Source organism: Gymnogyps californianus, chromosome 3 (assembly GCF_018139145.2).
Source record: "Gymnogyps californianus isolate 813 chromosome 3, ASM1813914v2, whole genome shotgun sequence".
NCBI classification, from domain to species: Eukaryota; Metazoa; Chordata; class Aves; order Accipitriformes; family Cathartidae; genus Gymnogyps; species Gymnogyps californianus.
Window position 1 is genome coordinate 19,219,620 of NC_059473.1, and position 17,729 is coordinate 19,237,348.

A 17,729-nucleotide genomic window follows, 5' to 3' on the forward strand; every position below is an offset into this window, starting at 1 on the left:
AAAATAGAGGCACCGCTGTTTTCAATATATCAATGTTCTTTCAATTAAAATTCAAATAAACCAAAATACTATTTTAAAACAAAAACTGAATTGGCCAGACTTCTAATCTGAAAAGTCCACAACCTTGGGGAAATCGAGATCAGTGTGTGATCTCTCACACTCCCTTTTGTAATGAGCTGGGCACTCTGAGCCCTTCTCTCATGTAAAGCTAATCCCGCTCAATCCACCCTGGGCTCACATTCCAAATTATGCTTCTTGCTAGGCTTGTTTTCATCTAAGTGCAGAATTTGCTGGTTTTTACAATTAAGGGGTTTTTTTCGCCCCTCTCCCTCTTCACAAGCTCCCCTCCCACTCTCTTGCCAAACTCCCTGCCCTTGGCTTCCCCTTTCTAAATCACTCTTCCTTCCCATATGATCTCCAAATTAATCACTCTCCCTCCCTCTCTCCTCTCTATCCCATTTTTCCTCACTTCATCCTGTTTCCTTCCCCCATCAAAGATCTCTTAGTCACAAGTTTCCTCATTCCTCATCTCTTCCATCATTGTTACTTATATGACAGTAGCAGCTCATTGCATTTTTTTTTAAATCACTTTCACAGTTAGGTACTCACTGCATTCATCTCTAAGTATACTCTTTTTTAAAAAAATCCTTAATACAGTATTGGGTGTTCACCAGAAGAAGAGGTACTAGTTTTAGAGGAACAGGTACCAAAAGCCTTGATTATGATCAGTAGAAACTATGAAACATTGCAGAGAAAGTAGGTTTAGAAGCAGCTCTCATGCTGAGTTACTGTAATTGTAAGATGAGCAACACTAGTTTTGTATAGGCATCAGCCAAATAATGTAAATGTATCCACTTTTCTTTTGAATCAATGGATTTTCTTGCCATGCCTTGTGTGGCAGTGGCAGAAATTTGCATCCATCCAGTTTCACAAATAAATACGTGGTCTTCCTGAGAACTCTTCAGTTTGAAAAGCCACTTGACCTGATGAAGAGTTCTAACTCATTAAATAGCTTCATTTAAGGGACTGAAGTATCTTGAGGAGAGTTCAACTTTCGAAGGTGGCATAACATGGGTAACAGATTCAGGAGACACCGGAAGAAAACTTCAGTGTAGATAGAAGAATCCACAGGAGAGAACTGCACTATGGAGGGACTAAAGGCTTGAAAAGTTGCAGACATTACAGACTACAAAACCAAGAGAGAAAAGAAAATAAAAGAACAGTCTTACATCTATGTTACTGAAGAAAGGAAAGTAAAAAGAATCTCAGATTGCTACACAGACGCTAATTAAGCTTTAGAGCATCCCTAGGAGCTTTGGCAGACTTGGTCCCACTTTTACAGGAAAAAACAACATATTGAGAGATGAAACAGCATTGTCAGAGTGCAAACAGGGTCCTGTTTGGAGGCCAGCATGAGACGTGATTTTGGTCAGTTCCTAGTTTGCATCATAAAAGCAGGATTCAAAATAATAGCAATTTCATGCAGTTATAAATGTAATTTCATTGCTTCCTCTCCTCTTCTTTATTCACAGAGGCTGTCTTGTTCAGAGCACAGCACCCCTGGACACTTCAGCAAGGCCAAAAGCACTTCATTCTTCACAGAAAATTGTATCCTGGTGGTGGCCACGTTCTCATCAGTTTTAAATGAAGACTAAAACCAGGGGAGGGAGGCCAATACAGAACCAGTGCAGTGAGATCAGTATGATGCAATTTGTCTCTGAGGTAAAATTAGTCAGTTCAGCCATTCACAGAAAATAGTTAAGACTATAAATAAGACTCCAAAGACCAATAAAAGAAGCACGAGGGAAGAGAAAGATAATTCCATGTTAACAATATCTATATATGCATATGCATTTATGATCATCGTTTTGGGATTAGGTAAATAATAACCATCAATTTTGCCATGTACCATTTAGTGCTTGTACTTGGACTTGTCTGTAGACCTCACAGGAGAAATAGGTCTTGGCAAGACAGTTAGAGAGGAGAAGAATAATAGGTTTATTTACAAGTCTTTAAAAACATTAAAGTCTGTTACTAAATGCATTGTTATAGGTACTGAGACTAATTAAGTTCTGCAATAGTCATCAGTTTCCGTGAAGAGAGCTCTCTGTCCACTAGGATTAAGTTTGCCCCAGTAGTAAGATTTATGTGAAACTACAATGCTACAGATACTAGAACAAGTTTTGCTCACTTCACACATGCAAGACTTCAGTGCCATCCTAGAGTGCAACCAATGTGTGCTCCATCTGTAGCTACCTGCAAACTCTTATAATAACCTAAGTTATTACTACAGTTCAGACGACAGCTGTCGGACCCCTTTCCAAATGGTACCATCACATGTCTAAACATACGTTCTTTAAATTGGGTGCCAGTACCGTTTTTGCATAGAGTACTGCCCAAATTTTCCTCGGGAGATGAACTGCTATGTCAGTACAAACAACGTGTGTCTACAAAGTGAAGTTCTGGAGAACAGAAAAGCCTGGATGCAAAATTTTGTCAGCACATAAATGCCACTCTTGAGTACTTGTCCCTAAGTATGTAGCAGATCTACCAGTCGCAAGCGTTTATTCACATGCCGGGAAGCGTATGGGATCCCTCTCGACTTTAGAAACGGTTTGCATGCCAAAAGCAGATATCTGCAATATTTCACCCAAAACAACAAATCTCATGTCCCTGGAGAGAAAAGGCCGTTTATTCTATTATACCAACACTAAATATTGCAACACTCAACATACACGTTGTTAATACATAAACTATATTGTTTCAACCATATCCTCCTTATTCCCCACTATTCCCTGTGTTGCTATCAGCTTGCTTAATTTATTGTAAGATATAAATTCCTCATTATCATTAGTTACTTTTTAGGTTACCGTAAACGTTTGTAAAGCTAAGCAGTAAGAAGCAAATATTATTGTGAAATTACTAAAGTAAGAATGAGGTGAAACAAACACATGATAATTATGAAAGATACGGGGGTATGTTTGCACAACTTGGGTGTATTTTTAGGACACGGTCTGTCTTAGTGACAGAACATACAAGTGGGAAGGAATTTCTGAGTGTTACACTAAGTTCTTTTGTTGGTTTTCTAAATATTCTGGACTAAAGTCTCTCTTGCAGTCTTTCTTATAAAACAGAGAAAATATTTTTCCATCCCATGGGGGTCTTGTGAAAATTACTCATCTGGTACATAGATAATTCCCAGCAAATAAAAATGCCACTAGTCATTGTTGGTATTACCTGTTCCTCACAGCTTCAGTGACAGGACGGCTGACTATAGCCCAGTGGGCATATCACCAGTTGTCGTGGGGACCGCCTATATATCTTTGGACATGCTATCAAATAAGTAAAGAACAAATAATTCCTGTTTTTTTAGTTTTTAATTGAAAAATGTGTCGTGTGCCTCTCATAGCCTCACTCGAGCTCAAAGCATGCTGAAGAGAACTGGCTTGATGTGTAATTTCTGTCAAGTGGTGCTGACAGAAACAAGGGTTTGGCTTTAAAACCAGAAATATAGGGAAAGTGAGTGCCTTTGCTAGGTATCCTTCCTTGTTTGCAAACACTTGGTCTGCAATTAAAACAAGGAAAGTCTTTATTATTGGCTGAGGAAAACACAGTAACATAAGTAAATAAGTGAAATATCCACACCCATCATATCTCTGGCAGTAGTTCTTCAGTTCACTTCCCTACCAAGTGGTGCCAAAGTCCAAGGAGCTAACATCCCTTTAACTCTTTGTCTTCTCCCTTTTCCCTCTGTAACGCTATTAATGGTTAATGTATGTTCAGGATGAACTTGGCTGACGTGTCTCCAACCCCTACAGGAAGTGCTATCTGATCTGGTCCACCTACCCCGGCAATAGCAATTTATTTTTATTGCCGTCGTCAGACGTCCCCCACCCCCAGCTTCAATCCCGATTTCCACAAGTTCAGCAGAGAGCCAGCAGGAAATACCTTACTCTCACTGTAAAACCTCCTGTGTGCCACAGCTTCGGAGCGGGCTCCTACCATGGAGGCACTGTGGCGACTTGTTCAATGAAAGCTTTAGTAGAGAAGGACCAGCAGCACCCCAGATTCTTGCACAGGGCTCTTGTCATACCAAGGGTGTACCCCAGCACAGGAAGGGAACCCTTTCCTTCTCCACATCTTCTCAGTTTAATCCTATCTTCTACCCATCACAAGCTCACTTACACTTTTAGTAGTTCCTAACAATATTTCTTGGAGGGTTTCTGCGTAAAAAGCTTTTAGAATTAAATTCTCTACACATTTCTTCATTTTCCAAGAGTTGGCAGGAGAGTTTCTTCCTTTGAAAGGCCGTTGCCCATGCTGGTGGATCCCCTTCCCAGGCTCACTGACAGAAAGCAGACTCTTCCCAGCCCCATAGCCCGTCTGCTCTGCCTTTTCACTCGCACAAGGCGGGAGTCGCTGTCCTCTCTAGCTTCGCACCAGTGAGTTTATATATAGTTGACCGACTCTGAGCAAACATATGGGACTTTCGTTTAATCGTATTGTGTATTTCATCTTCGTGGGTATATAAGACTGTTGATGTTTTATATCAGCTGGTAAAAAGACCAGTTTAAAAAAAAGTATGATATAGATGCTTGTTATGGCAAAACCCAGCTGAGGGTCTTCTCTTGGTTACTGAACTGAGGAAGCAGATGCCTGAGCTGTGTCCCTCCCTGGAACTCCAGCAGACGCAGGACTTAGCAGGCTTTCAGAGAACACTGAATTCCACCTGTGGCCAGTGACCCTTGGGAGCTGCGCTGCCTTCCTCCCCTTTCACCTGACTCCTGAGGAAGGACGAACCGAAGTTACGGGTTGACTTACAGATGACATTTAATCCCCCCTGGTAGCCTGAGCACACCACCACATCCCTTACACCTTGTGAGAGAACCGCTACCACGCACCGCCGGGCGGCTGCCATTTTCCACCCCGGAGGTGGCCCCGTTTCAGCGCCGAACAAGCTTGTTCCCCCGGCATATGCTGGGGTGGCGTGGCGGGCTCCTCGGGGAGGGAAGGCACTTCACCAGCGGGGATGCAGCCGCCATGAACTGCCGCATTTTCTGTCACGTTTTTAGTCGTCGAAGTGTGAGGCGGACGGGGTCTGCGTTCGCACCTGGAGCTCGGCGCGAAAAGGCTCGGCAGAGACAACTGTGGAAATGAAACACCAGGCAGGGTACTGCTCCCCCTGCCCTTCGGCCCGCCGGCCTTAACGAGGCTGTGTTTTTTTAGGCGTTAATTGCCGAAGAGACGAGCCGGCAGGGCGGCTGAGGGGAACCGGGCCGGCGGCGGTCCGCGGCGGGGGAACGGCGGCGACTGAGGGCCGAAGCGGGGAGGCGGCTCCCCTCGGCGAGGCGGGGGGGGGGGGGGGGGGAAGGCCCCGGAGGGACCCCCGGCCTGGCGGGTGGGTCGGCCGCAGCCCGCGGGGCGTTGCGCGGCGGCCTCCCCTCTCCCGCCCTCTCTCCCTCCCTCCTCCTCCGCCTCGGTCCGCCCGTATCCCTGCATTCCCTGCTGCAGCACCCCCCTCCTCCCCTCAATCCCATCAGTAGCGGCGGCCCCGGGCTCGGCTCCCCGCGCTGCGGCGGCGCTCGGCGGCGGCTCCCCCCCGCCGCGGCCGCCATGTTGAGCTGCTGCGAGCTCGGTGGCGGCGGCGGCGGCTGCTGCTGCGTGTGACCGCTGGGAGGGAGGGCGGGAGGGAAGGAGGGAGCGGCGGGGGAGAGGAGGGCGCGGAAGCGGAGGGGAGGGAGGGAGGGCGCCGCCGTTACCCCTCCCCGCCGCCCCGCGCACGCACACACACCCACACCCACCCCCCCACACCCCACACACACGCACCGCGGGAGGATGCCCTTTGCCCGGGGGGGCGAAGCCGGGAGAGCATCTCGCCGCCGGGAGTGAAGCCGCCGCCGGGGCCTCCCGGCCCGCAGCGTGCGGCCGGAGCGGGGACGCCGGCGCTTTCCCTCCGCCCCAGGACGCGCACCCGGAGGAGGAGGGCGCCGTCTCCGCAGCAGCAGCAGCAGCCATGGGAAGGATTTGACAGGGCTCGGAGCGCTCCCCAGCCGCCCCGCGGCGGTGCCGGTGTGTAGGGGCGCGCGTCCCGCCCGCCGCCCCTTGGCGCAGCGGAGGAGAAGGGGGCGACGATGAAGACTTTAGTTTTTTTGAATCACTGAAAAGCCTTAAAAGGAGACTCGGTAAGGAGGAGGAGGAGGAGGAAGGGAAAGGCTGCCCGGGGCAGGACGTGGCTGCGCCCTGAGGAGGGGCGGCCGAGGGGACCTGCGCCCCACCCCCACGGCGGGCGCGGTGGCCGCGGAGGCGCTGCCCGCCGGGGCCGCGGACGGGGGAGGTGGCGGCGGGGCTGCGCGGCCCCCTCCTTCCCTCCCTCCCTCCCTCCTTCCCCGCCGGTGTGCGCCCTGTTTTCTTCTTCCTTTCGTGTATATAAATATATAAATACATACATTTTTCCCTTCCCATCCGTGCTGGGAAGTGAAACGCTGGCGCGAGCCGAAGGGGGCTGTTGTTACACTTTAGTGATGCGGTGGGGCTCCTCTCAGGATCGTGCTGCATGATCTGCATTTTGAATGAAGGAGAAGACCTTTTTAAATATATTGGTGCGTATGCCCGTGTACGCACGGTGAAATCGGTGTCAGTCAGTCTCGGTTGAATTTAAGTGCAATTATTATTATTAAAGCATCAGGAGTGGCCATATATATTTTTTTTCCTTCTTATTAAGAATATTAAAAGATTGGTTTTTTTAGGATAACTGTCGTCTTTTCTTAAAAATTATGCATACACAGATATACACACTATATGTGTGTGTCTGAAACTCGCAAGGGTTTAATTTCAGGCTGGGAACACCGAGGTGGGCTGGAAATTAAGCACCGCCACAGTTTGACACTTGTTAAAAATACTGTTGACTTCTTTTTAAACAGCAAAACCCTCAAAAGATTTTTTTTTTGTTTCATTTTTTTGTTGTTTTTTTGGCAAAGTAATAATAGTCATTAAAAAAGAAACCCCAATGCAAACTGAAACAACCATGTCTGGAGAAGTGCGTTTGAAGCAGTTGGAGCAGTTTATTTTGGATGGGCCAACTCAGACTAATGGGCAATGCTTCAGTGTCGAAACCTTGCTGGATATACTCATCTGCCTTTATGATGAATGTAACAATTCTCCTCTGAGAAGAGAGAAGAACATCCTTGAGTATCTAGAGTGGGGTAAGTTTGAATTTGTTTATTTTGTGTACATCTGTCCATGTTCCTGTCTGCTTTGTATAATGTCTCTGTTACTTATGTGTAAGAGGGGATTGTTTATAACTCAGTGTTTTACTGGGAAGTGTTATCAGTTTTACTGTATTTAAACATGGTGGTGGTGCTAAAAAGAAATCCATATTGGTTATTAGTCTTTGAGGTATGCATGTAAAACATACATTATGCTTTTTTTTTTTTTCCCCTCCTTTTTTGACACGGATCAGACTCTGGTACATGAGGCATATTTGTTTGCCTTCAGGCCCAGCTGTTGAGTTTTGTTTCCTAAAGTTGCTGGGAATACAGAAAGGTGAGGGATAAATTCTCTGATGCCTGGAAAAAAGATCAGTAAACAGTCCTCTGATTTGCATCTGCAGTCAAATCTATACTGCTTTAACATGAAAGGTGTTGATCAACAGGAAAATCCTCCAGCTCTCTTAAATGATATGGGTTTGAAATGTCTGTGAAAATGGAGAAAATGATATTTTCTTCTTTAATGTAACATCATTGCTGACTTAGATTCATTTTCTTGATGAGGAAAACAAAGTTGAAAAGCAGAATGAAATTGTGTCTGTCTGTGTCGTCGTCCCCCCCCCCTCCATTTTCTTTCTTGGTTTTGGAAAGATAGGGTATTTGCAGATCTTTAAATGAAAACAGGTGAATGATAGCGTTCCAGTTCTTCTTAAGTTGTCACAGAACTGGTTGTCTCTATGTTCTTAATTCATTTTCTTCCTCCTCCTAAACATAGATGCAAAACAGAAGATGCAGTCTGACATAAGAACCTTGATGAGAATGGTTACTGTATCTGACCTTCAAACTTCAAAGTCATGCTGCACTTCTGCATTTACATGCAGAACCATTTACCACATTTGCTTTGTAATAAATACATCAGCAGGCCTCCTTTATTAAAAAAAAAAAAGTACATTTTCAAAACACGTAACAGGCATTTGATTAATTAGCTGGTTGAGCTCTTCATAATGAAGTCACTGAGGAAAGACATTGTTTTGATAACTGATCTAACAACTTGAGGCTGATATGTGTGTATTTCATTTTCCTGCTCCTCACTGTAGTCATACTGACATCTAAAGGACATCTGACTCAGTAATTAAGTTTCTTGTACTGTTCATATCACACTGGTCTTTGTTTTCTTATTATCTGGAGGAACAGGCTATAATTAATGCGTTCTAGCTAAGGAGGAAATAGTAATTAAAAGTACTTCTGAAGAATCTTCCCTCCAAAACTGTCACTGGCATACAGAAGCTGTGAAAGGCTGGGAAAATATGGTGGCTCCAAGGCTATTTTGTATGCAGGAAATTAGTGTAGACTGCAGCGGATCTAGCCAGGTGATATCATGTAAATAATAATAATAAAAAAGTTAACCATATCAATGTGATCAGAGTAATGGTGTGTTCGGGACCCATTGAATTGGGTGCTGGTGCGTTCAGTGGTGGTTGTTTGATGGATAAATGCATCATTACAAGGCTCCGACCGTACCTGAAGATTTCTGTAATAAACTTCACAGGCTGCTGATGGAAATAATACAGTTTTGGAAAGGCTGGAGTAAGGTTTCTTGCTGGCCTATTTTTCCTGCTGCTTTTCCACTCTCATGCTCCACCTGTGCCTTAGCAGGACTCTTGAGCTTCAGATGAGACCAGTTCCTCCCATTTTCAGGGCTGAGTTGCCCGAGTCCTCTGTCTGCTCCCAGCTCTGCTATCTGGACTTCTACCCTGAGAGTTTTTTCAAGAGGGTTTGTGAGGTGCGAGAGCAACGGTTTCTAGTACCTGCCATTGGAACTGTCTCTGTGAGTGATGTCTTTATCCTGCAAACACTCACATGAGTTGTCTCTTCTGAAAGTCAGCCGTCCTAGTGAAACTAGCGGTCTCTGGCATTTCTGTTGAGATCAGGGAGTTGGCAAAATGGGGTTCTTACAGAGGTAGTGTACCCTCCAGCGCTCAGGTGCAGTGAAGTTACTAAGGGCACCCTGTTCTTTGATATAATTGTGACCTCGCATATCTGTCTCCCCAAAAGGGGAAACAATGCAGGTGGTTGATTAGAAAGAGGTTATATGTGGTTTTGAAGTCGGAAATGTGCCGAGTAGTGGCAGAAATGGAAAGCTGGCAGCCAGAAATCGTAGGCTCTGCCCCTGCCTCTGTCGGTAACTCAATGTTGAAGTGCTTTTCAGCTCAGTTTTTTTCAGCTTCCCTATTTGAACAGTAGGGAAAATACCACCAATTTTACACCAGGGAGTTCTGAAGGCTGCTGTATGTGAAGCACTCCTGGTTTTGAATGTATCGTATAAAATAGCGTGTGTTAATTTATTTTTCCCATCAGTGGAATAAAACTTGGTGCATGGTATGTCTACTGGTGGGTGTCAGTTGGTTGCTGTGTTGGAAAGACGTTTTGTGGGTTTTTGCCAAGCATCCATGAATTTGCTTTATTACTACGAAGAGTGCAATCTGAAATTTTTGGAACTGGTCTTGGAATTGTATGATCTGGTATGTTTGTGCATTTACAAATTGCAAAGTACAAATTTACTCCTGAGAAATGTTCATCATTTTAAGCTTAAACTGCTTTTTAAAATTATTCTTTCTAGAAGCAAATAAGATTTATTTATATAGGTAGTTATTTTTAATAAAAGGCTAATAAATAGCTGTTTGGTGATCACAGACTCCTATTGAGCACAACAGCAAATAATTTTTTCTTGCTTTTCAGTGGTGCAGTTTTGAGATGCTACTGTTTGGTTTTGGGGTGGGTTTTTTTGTGGGGGGCATATGTGGATGTGTATTTTTATTTAAGCTGTTCTAGGTCTGAGGTTTTACATGCTATATTTCATGTAAGACTGAATATTCGTAGCACAATCTCTAAATTTTGGGGGGAAAAGGTTTAGGAGGTATTCTAGCACGGAAAAGCTAATGTGGTCTTAATGATAGCCATGTGACTGCTGCTATATTTAGGAGAACTAAGAAGCTTGATGTTCTAGTCCTTGGATCTTTTATGACTATTTTATGAACTTGTTATCTAGATCTCTAATTTATTAAAAAATGAAGCCGGGTGAAACAGTTGAGCATCTGAACTGGTTGTTCATCTTTTGTTTTGGTTTGATGTTATAAGTTTAACTCAGCAAATGGAGAAAGTAAGGTCTCTGCAGTGTGAAGTTGAGTTTTAAATTTTTTGTAGGTTTTCAGTCTTTTTGAGGTGCTTGAAATGACATTAGACTGGTTTGAAGTATGAGGTTAATTATTTTGTGATTCAGAATCTGCATTACTTCTAAAATCCTTTTTTTGGCTTAAAGTGAAAACACAATTACTTTCCCTATTTCTATACATTATTAGTTTTGTGACATGTGAATAACATGATTTGATTTTGTTGTTTATTTTACATAGGTATTTTATACGTGAAGACAACCATGGCAACAACCATTGTATTTGAGTTCTGAGGGTTAAATCAGGGCACGTTTTGAGATGACGGGAAAGAAACAGAACATTTAGATTTGGCTTGTTCTATGTACTTGATGCTAGTTTTCATTTTTATCTCGATTGGTAGTTGTATTTGTGATTTAGAAAAGGGATTGTCTAATTATAGCAACTGGAGCCTACCAGAGAAAGCTATTCAGAATTCCAAGCATTTTGCTTTTTCTTTTCTACATGTGTATGAGTTGCCACAATGACTCAAGACTGTGAGGGAGGTAATGAAGGCTGATAAGCTGAACTTGAAAGAAAAATATAGTGATAGAAAGAAGCTTTTAGAGATGTTTTTGTTCTGGGAAAACTTCCTTTACAATGGCACCGATGTGAATTGGTTTTACAAAGAAACTAGAACAATGTTATTTAGGATGCATTGAAAGAAAACTAGAATAAACTTCAAAATGTGTAGAGATGTAAGGGAGGGAAGATGGAGGGCACTGCCAATAGCATGGTGAGGTCAATGACTTGGTTGAATCGATTCTCTTGTATGAAAAATGTAAACTGTCCTTTAGTGGGTTTTATGTTGGTTTTTTTCCTACCAAAGGAGGCTTTGGAAGATGGGTTAAATTGTTGTAGAACTGAAATGTTGTGGTGTTTATGCAGTGCTGATATGGTCATAGACTAGAGTGTGATCATTGGTCTCATACTTCTGTCGTTCAGATGTGCAGCATCTCTTCTGGCCATTAAAAATGGTTCTATCATCATAAAACCATTTTTTCAAGATAGAGTTGTGGAGAGGTTGTCTGTGTTTTCTTTCTGGCGCTCGCTCTCTCTGCCCGCCCCCCGCCCCCATTTGTAAGCTAGGTTTGTTTTTAAATATTAGTAACAAAAGAAAACAAAATCTTGCCTCTAGACTCCTGCACATCATCTGTGTTATTCAGCTGTTTGTAGGTCATGAAAGAAATCACAGGCATTTTCAGCTATGAGTTGCTTTTATTTATTTATTTATTTATTTATTTTTTAAAACAGACTGTTAAAAAAAAAAAATCCTTCATTTAGGTCCTATTCTTATCAGAGACAGCAGTGAAAGACATGGCACTCAATTTCTTTAAGTGTTCCTTTTTTTTTTTTTTTAAGTAGACTTTGGTGCTTAGTACTATCTAACCTTAGTACTGTCTAACCCATTAGAAATACATTTTTCAAAAAACCCCTACATTTTAGGAATTATCATTGGGTTTTTGTCTTATTATAGTCGTAAAACTGCAAATACTCTTGGTCTGATTGACATAAGCAAAAAGAGTTATTAAATTATTTTTGGGAAAGAACAAGCATCCTGCTCGTCAAGGCCACGTAGTGTGCTTAAGCATAAACCTAATTTTAAATGTGAGTTGTTCCGTTGCCTGCAGCTGAGGTATGTGGAGGTATGGGGAATCATCTATGTAGAAGTCATTGTGGCATTCTTGACGCACAAATTTCTGTCATTGTTTATGCTAACACTTTACTGCTTATTTATGTAAACTGTTGTTTTGTTGCATAGCTGCTGCTAACAATTAAATGCTTTTTATTGATTAGGGTAAGAGAAGGAGGTTCTTCAATGCTGTCAAATAGAAACGACCTTCAAATCTACATGTTTCAGAATATTGTGTAAACAGCTTTTATAGAGATGCAGTTTTATACCAAATCACTTGAAAAAGAAGGAAAAAAATGCAGGAAAATACGTAGGAGAACGGTTGCCTGTGCAGACCTTACTGTTAGGTAGCTCTGTGTTTAACCTCTCTACCTTTTGAATTGTGACCTCTCCAACATTTATATCGGTTTTGATTCTTGTCTTGAACAGAGGAAACTAATTACTGTGAGTTAAGCAACAGTTCTGATGTGATCAAATGAGCTGTGAGACCATCCAGTTAATTCTACTTGTTTTGCATTAGGGTTAAAGCCAGTTTCCAGTAGAGTGAGGCATTAACCCATTGTAACGTGTTTGTTTCTTAACACGTTTACAGTACACCAAGTTTTTTTTAAACTTATTTTTACTTAAAATTAAGTTTTTTAAGGATGTTCTTTTCAGTTGTTTTTGTTCTTTTGGGCTGGGGAAGTTTGGCGGTATTCAGAGGCTGCCTGACAGGCTTTGGGGCTTGTGTATTTAGGTTGACTGACTTCTGTCAGTGATGTCCTTTTTATTGCAAAGGAGTATGGCTTGCTTAGATAGAAAGCTAACTAATACTTCATTTTCAGGAATTTTAGGCATGCCTTTATTCTGTACAGAAATTCCTAGCATGCTTTGGTCTAATGGGAACAAATGGAGAAATACAATTATTTGAGTTAGTCTGCTCAGTGGGCGTTATAAACCTCATGACAACACAATAAATTCCCTCTAAGACATTTCATGTTAAAGGGTTAATCCAATAGTTTATTTGTGGGATGGTCATAACTGTAAAATGTACTGCTGAAGGTGAGTTTGAATTCTTAACCTCTGTGTAGCATATGACGCTGTGCGTGTGTGTACCTGATTAAACTCCTTCCTTGTCTTTTGGCCCTTCTCTCCTGAACTTCACTCACGTACTCTTTTATAACCTGTAGCATATAATCAGTTAACAGTTGACTGAAAGAAGGATATCGTGCTCTAAGACCAATGAGCTTATTTGGCCCCATATAGTTTAATACTTTGTTTTTTATTTTTTTTTAATTTTTTTTAACAAAGATTGAGAGAAACTACCTCTCTTTTTGAAGCTCTACCGTACGCCCATAGATCAATAGATCAGTGCTTGAATTCTGAATAGCAGCAGCAAATAAAAGTAATTCCACTTCTGAGTCATACCTGTGGCTGGATAGTCACATGCCAGTGTTGTTTTGAAGTTTTATTGTGAATAAATTGCAAATACAGAATTTCCAGATACAAAGTGGATGCAGGCTACTATCCTGGAAATTATTTTTCCCGTATTATTTTCTGAAATTGGACACTATAAATTATCCTAGATGTGTCTTTGCAAAATATTAACCCATTTATAGCATCCCTAATTACTTCTATACTGTAAAAAATTTACCATCTCCATTTGCACAGAAAACTTCCAGAAGCAATTAGATCCTGTTGCCAAGCTGCAAAACGTGACTAAAAAAGGTACAGTGGATAGCTGACACAGAATTAAAAGAAAAGGCCAACTCCTGGACTCTTAGGTTTTATCTTTTGGCAAAGCAGGCATTCCTTCCATAAGCATATGTACTTGTTTAATTTGATTTTCTTTTTCTGGCTGAACAACTAGAATATTTTGTTCTACTCTGGTCTAACTTACCTCAACACATTATTTTTCTAAAATCCTCATTAAGCTTGGGAATGCCACTAATGTGTACTAAAATCTTTAAAAAATGCAAGTGATTTAGGTCAGTCATGTGCAATCTTTTGTTAACTACAAGATTTTTATTTCAAATAGTTTAAACATGACATTAGGCTTAATAATAACTGCAAAAATCTTCTATTCAGACGGGTCAGTTTGCTTTATTTCTAGTAATACAGCCTAATTAGGTTTACTAGCAGTCACCATGGATAAAATCCACATGAGGTGTATCCAGACTCCAAAGACTTTGTGTTTCATAATTCTTCCTTATCCGTATCCAGACTTCCAGTATGATTTAAATTAGTTTTGTTACACAATATTGTAGGTTTCTTTTATTCTTAGGGATCAGCTTCTTAGTGCAACCTTCTCTGCATCTTTTTGAAAAGTTTTTGATCTGGAGCTTGTAGATGTTATGAGCTGCAGTATTTTGTAGGCCATTTTGAGGGGAAAAAACCCAACCTTTTAAATATATTTTGTTCAGCAATTTAGTAGAAATATATGGTAATTCTTTTTGTAGAAAGACTGGGTGAGTTTAGAGTGGCATTCCAAAGGGGAGAGAAAAAGCATTTGTAGATGTTAATAACAGTAATTACATTTCCTGCAAACGTTGTGGGATTAGGCCAGCAACACTTTGTTGCTCTTTTGTTCGGTTTCTTTTCAACCTCGGAAGTCTGGGCTTGGAGGAGGACTCTGTTGTCTTAGCTTGGGAGCGTGGAAGTACTTCGTCCTCAGAGTGGAGGGTACATGAACAGTTTTTCTGTGTAAAGCGATTTTCTTTTTTTTAATTTTTTTTTTTTTTTAAATATTCCCTCTTACTATTGCACTTGTTTCATCCTTTTAATCTTAAAATCCTACCTTATTTTAGGCTTGTGTGACTATCCTGCTTGTGAGGTGTCCTCACCTGTGGTGAAGGGCCTACAGGTCTCCATTTCTGAGTTCTTCCTCCTTTCCTTTCTGTGTGTTTTTCATGGGTAATGTTATGCCAAAGCAAAGCTTCAACATACTTACCTTCTCTAAGCTGAGGCCTCCTTCTTTTCTTCCCCACTTCCATTCTGTTGCTTTTCATCTTAGCAAGATCTCAGTTTGTCTTTCTAATACAATGTGGATATCCATGTGTCAGTCTGATCTTCCCATGGCCAAAATCTTGGTTTCGGGATTTGGATTGTTTTTTTTTCTTTGTTTCTCCGCAGTCATCCCCCAGCTTTCATGATTTTGTTGCTCAGGTTCATAATATAGAGATTGTGTGTGGAGAATGGTAACAAAAAGTTGTCACCTGTGTGAGAAATACGCCCAGGCTTTACCTACGGGTGCATCCACACAGTGTTTTCTGTAAACACCCTGTATATTTCTTATTAGATCTAGTATGTATCAATTGATTTAGTAACATGAATCATTTCTACTTGTAAGCTCTTGTAGAGCTGGGGCCTTGGGCTGTTTGTTCTGGCTGTAAGAAGTTGTGATCTGTTTTACTCCTGTAGTCTAAATACGAAGAGACTTAAGTGAGAGTATAGCTCTATCATTTTAATACCTAAAACTAAAATAAAAAAGTTGTAGGAAGGGTGGCAATGGCTTTTGTTACACAACTGCAAAGTGATTTAAGAAAATGTCATTCGTGCTGTGGGGACACCATAGTTCCAAGGTATTTCCTGCTCTTTCTCATTAAAGCTCTGTCACCTTTACCACACTGCCTTTTGTAAATAAAGCACTGTGGTGTTTGAATGTTTTGCAGGACACATAGTAACAAGAGGAGGAGGAAATAAAGTTGCTATTTTAATTGTAACTCGCTGGTTTTATCTTGGGTGGGAGCTGACTTGATGGTGTCTTAAGGCTGGCTAAATCCACTGATCTTTATTTTGCTGGTGCTTACATGGGCAGAGGGACATAATCCAGTTGAAAACTAACCCTGCAAAAACGTGTTGAAATCTGTTGATCTGATTGTGTGAAGAGATTGTACTGGTGTTTATACAAAAGGAGGGGGCTAGAACTGTGACAGCCCAGACTTCAGTGGCTGCACCTACTGTAGCTCCTGTGCTCCAAGTTTAGAGGCTGCCTCTCAGGTGCCCTCTAACATACAAGGAAGCTACAATTTTGAACCAAATTTTGACGTTACCAGCTTTTTCTGATAGATATTTGGTGTAGAAATTCAGTGAGCCTTTTTGTTTCTGTAACAGTTACCAAAACTTTTCTTCTTGCAATGAGAAAATTTCTAATCATGAATTAGGGGTCTTCAAAATAGCTGTCTGATGATGGCAGTTCCTTGGAAAAAGAAAGTGTTGGTGTATTTGTGTGTTTTGTGGTATTTGGCATAGTATCACTCAATGCCTTTAAACAGTTTTCCTTGTACGTTTTGTAACTGAAAGACAAGGATTCTTGTATTAACACACTTGGAATAGTTTTGTTCTATTTCCCCCAACTTTTAGAAAACACTTGACGTCATTCTATTTTGTGATAACTTAAAAGGATCCTTTTGTAATTTTGGTAGGGACTGACACAAAAGAGACTTGTTTTTGCTGTGATCTGATATTTTAGAGGGAAATTATAGAAGCCACTTCCTACGCAAATAGAAATTTGCAGAGAAAATCATTATCATTTAGCTGTGCTGTTTCTGTCCTAAGACGCTTTATTTTGTTGTGTCACTCCACCCCCAATATTGACTATTTTTACCTTCATAGCTAGCAACCACTTTTGGCTAACGAAAGATGTATTTCTAAACTTCTGTATCTTTGCAAAAGTCATAATTTAAGTCTTGAAATAAATTTAGGCAAATTGGTTTTTCTGGATCTAGGTATTTGGTAGGCTGGCTTTTTTCTTTTCTTTATACTCTTCTGAGTTACCTATTTTTCTGAAAATAAGGAATGACTTAATGTCTCCACTGATAATAATCCAGACTCTCAAAAAGCAAACTCTAAATAGAGGTAAGGTTACTAAGAGAAAGTGGTATATGATGTGTATTACCACAGCTGGCGTGTATTATTTCATTAACTTGGTATTTCTTGGTTAACTTGATCCTTGAGTAACACTTTGACTTGAGAGAAGATGATCTGGGAACCAGTTGTTTCTAGTGGTATAGTTTCGTAGCTACTTCAGTGAATATCTGCACAAATATGCCGTTGAGTATATGCTGCCTGAGCTCATGTTAACACCTGAGAAGTCTCTTCCTGGGTGATTTAGCAGAGATGTCATCTGATCTTATCAGTAGTAGCCTAATGCTTTAACTGTGTGGGGGGGAAGGGTGCGGGGGAAAGGGTGCAGCTGGGGCAGGGAGTTGCTGATTTTCTGTCTAGCTACACTCTTCTTGAATTTTTACATTCCTTTTCTCCAAAACTAAGATTATTTAATGGAATTAGTATTATTTACTGACAATATTACATTCACCTGGTGATCCTTGGCACTACTAATAGAAAGGAATCTCTTCCGAGAAATTCTTGACATTAATACTTAAAAATTTGCTTTAATTTCACCATTGAGTTTTCTTCATAAGGGAAGAATTCAGTCTGAAGATTTTTTTTGCTTTATCTTGGTCACGTAGTTTATGTTGTCAGTAAATGTATTTAACCATGTATATGATCATAGTTATAATTACAAAAGCTTCTTAAACACCCCAAAATCTACATGATATGCTGCTGCGCATTGACTGTTTCTAAAGCCTCAATACATTCAGTTCTAAAACATGCTGAATTTGTGGCACTGAAACCTTTCAATGACATCAAACTGTCATATGATTATTCAAAACTTGTCTAATTTTGTTCCATGTGATCTTGTGA

At 41.2% G+C, this 17,729-nt stretch overlaps 1 protein-coding gene across 3 annotated transcripts in view; it reads left to right on the forward strand.

The window, feature by feature from the left end:
* Window positions 1-5,935: 5,935 nt before the first annotated feature.
* CDC42BPA (CDC42 binding protein kinase alpha) overlaps window positions 5,936-17,729 on the forward strand; it is a 189,013-nt gene continuing 177,219 nt past the window's right edge. For all 3 annotated transcript variants that reach the window (XM_050895160.1, XM_050895161.1, XM_050895162.1), the window contains exons 1-2: window positions 5,936-6,182; window positions 6,978-7,202. In XM_050895160.1, the coding sequence (XP_050751117.1) occupies window positions 7,007-7,202 (196 nt within the window). In that variant the 5' untranslated portion in view covers window positions 5,936-6,182; window positions 6,978-7,006. The remainder of the gene's footprint in view (window positions 6,183-6,977; window positions 7,203-17,729) is intronic.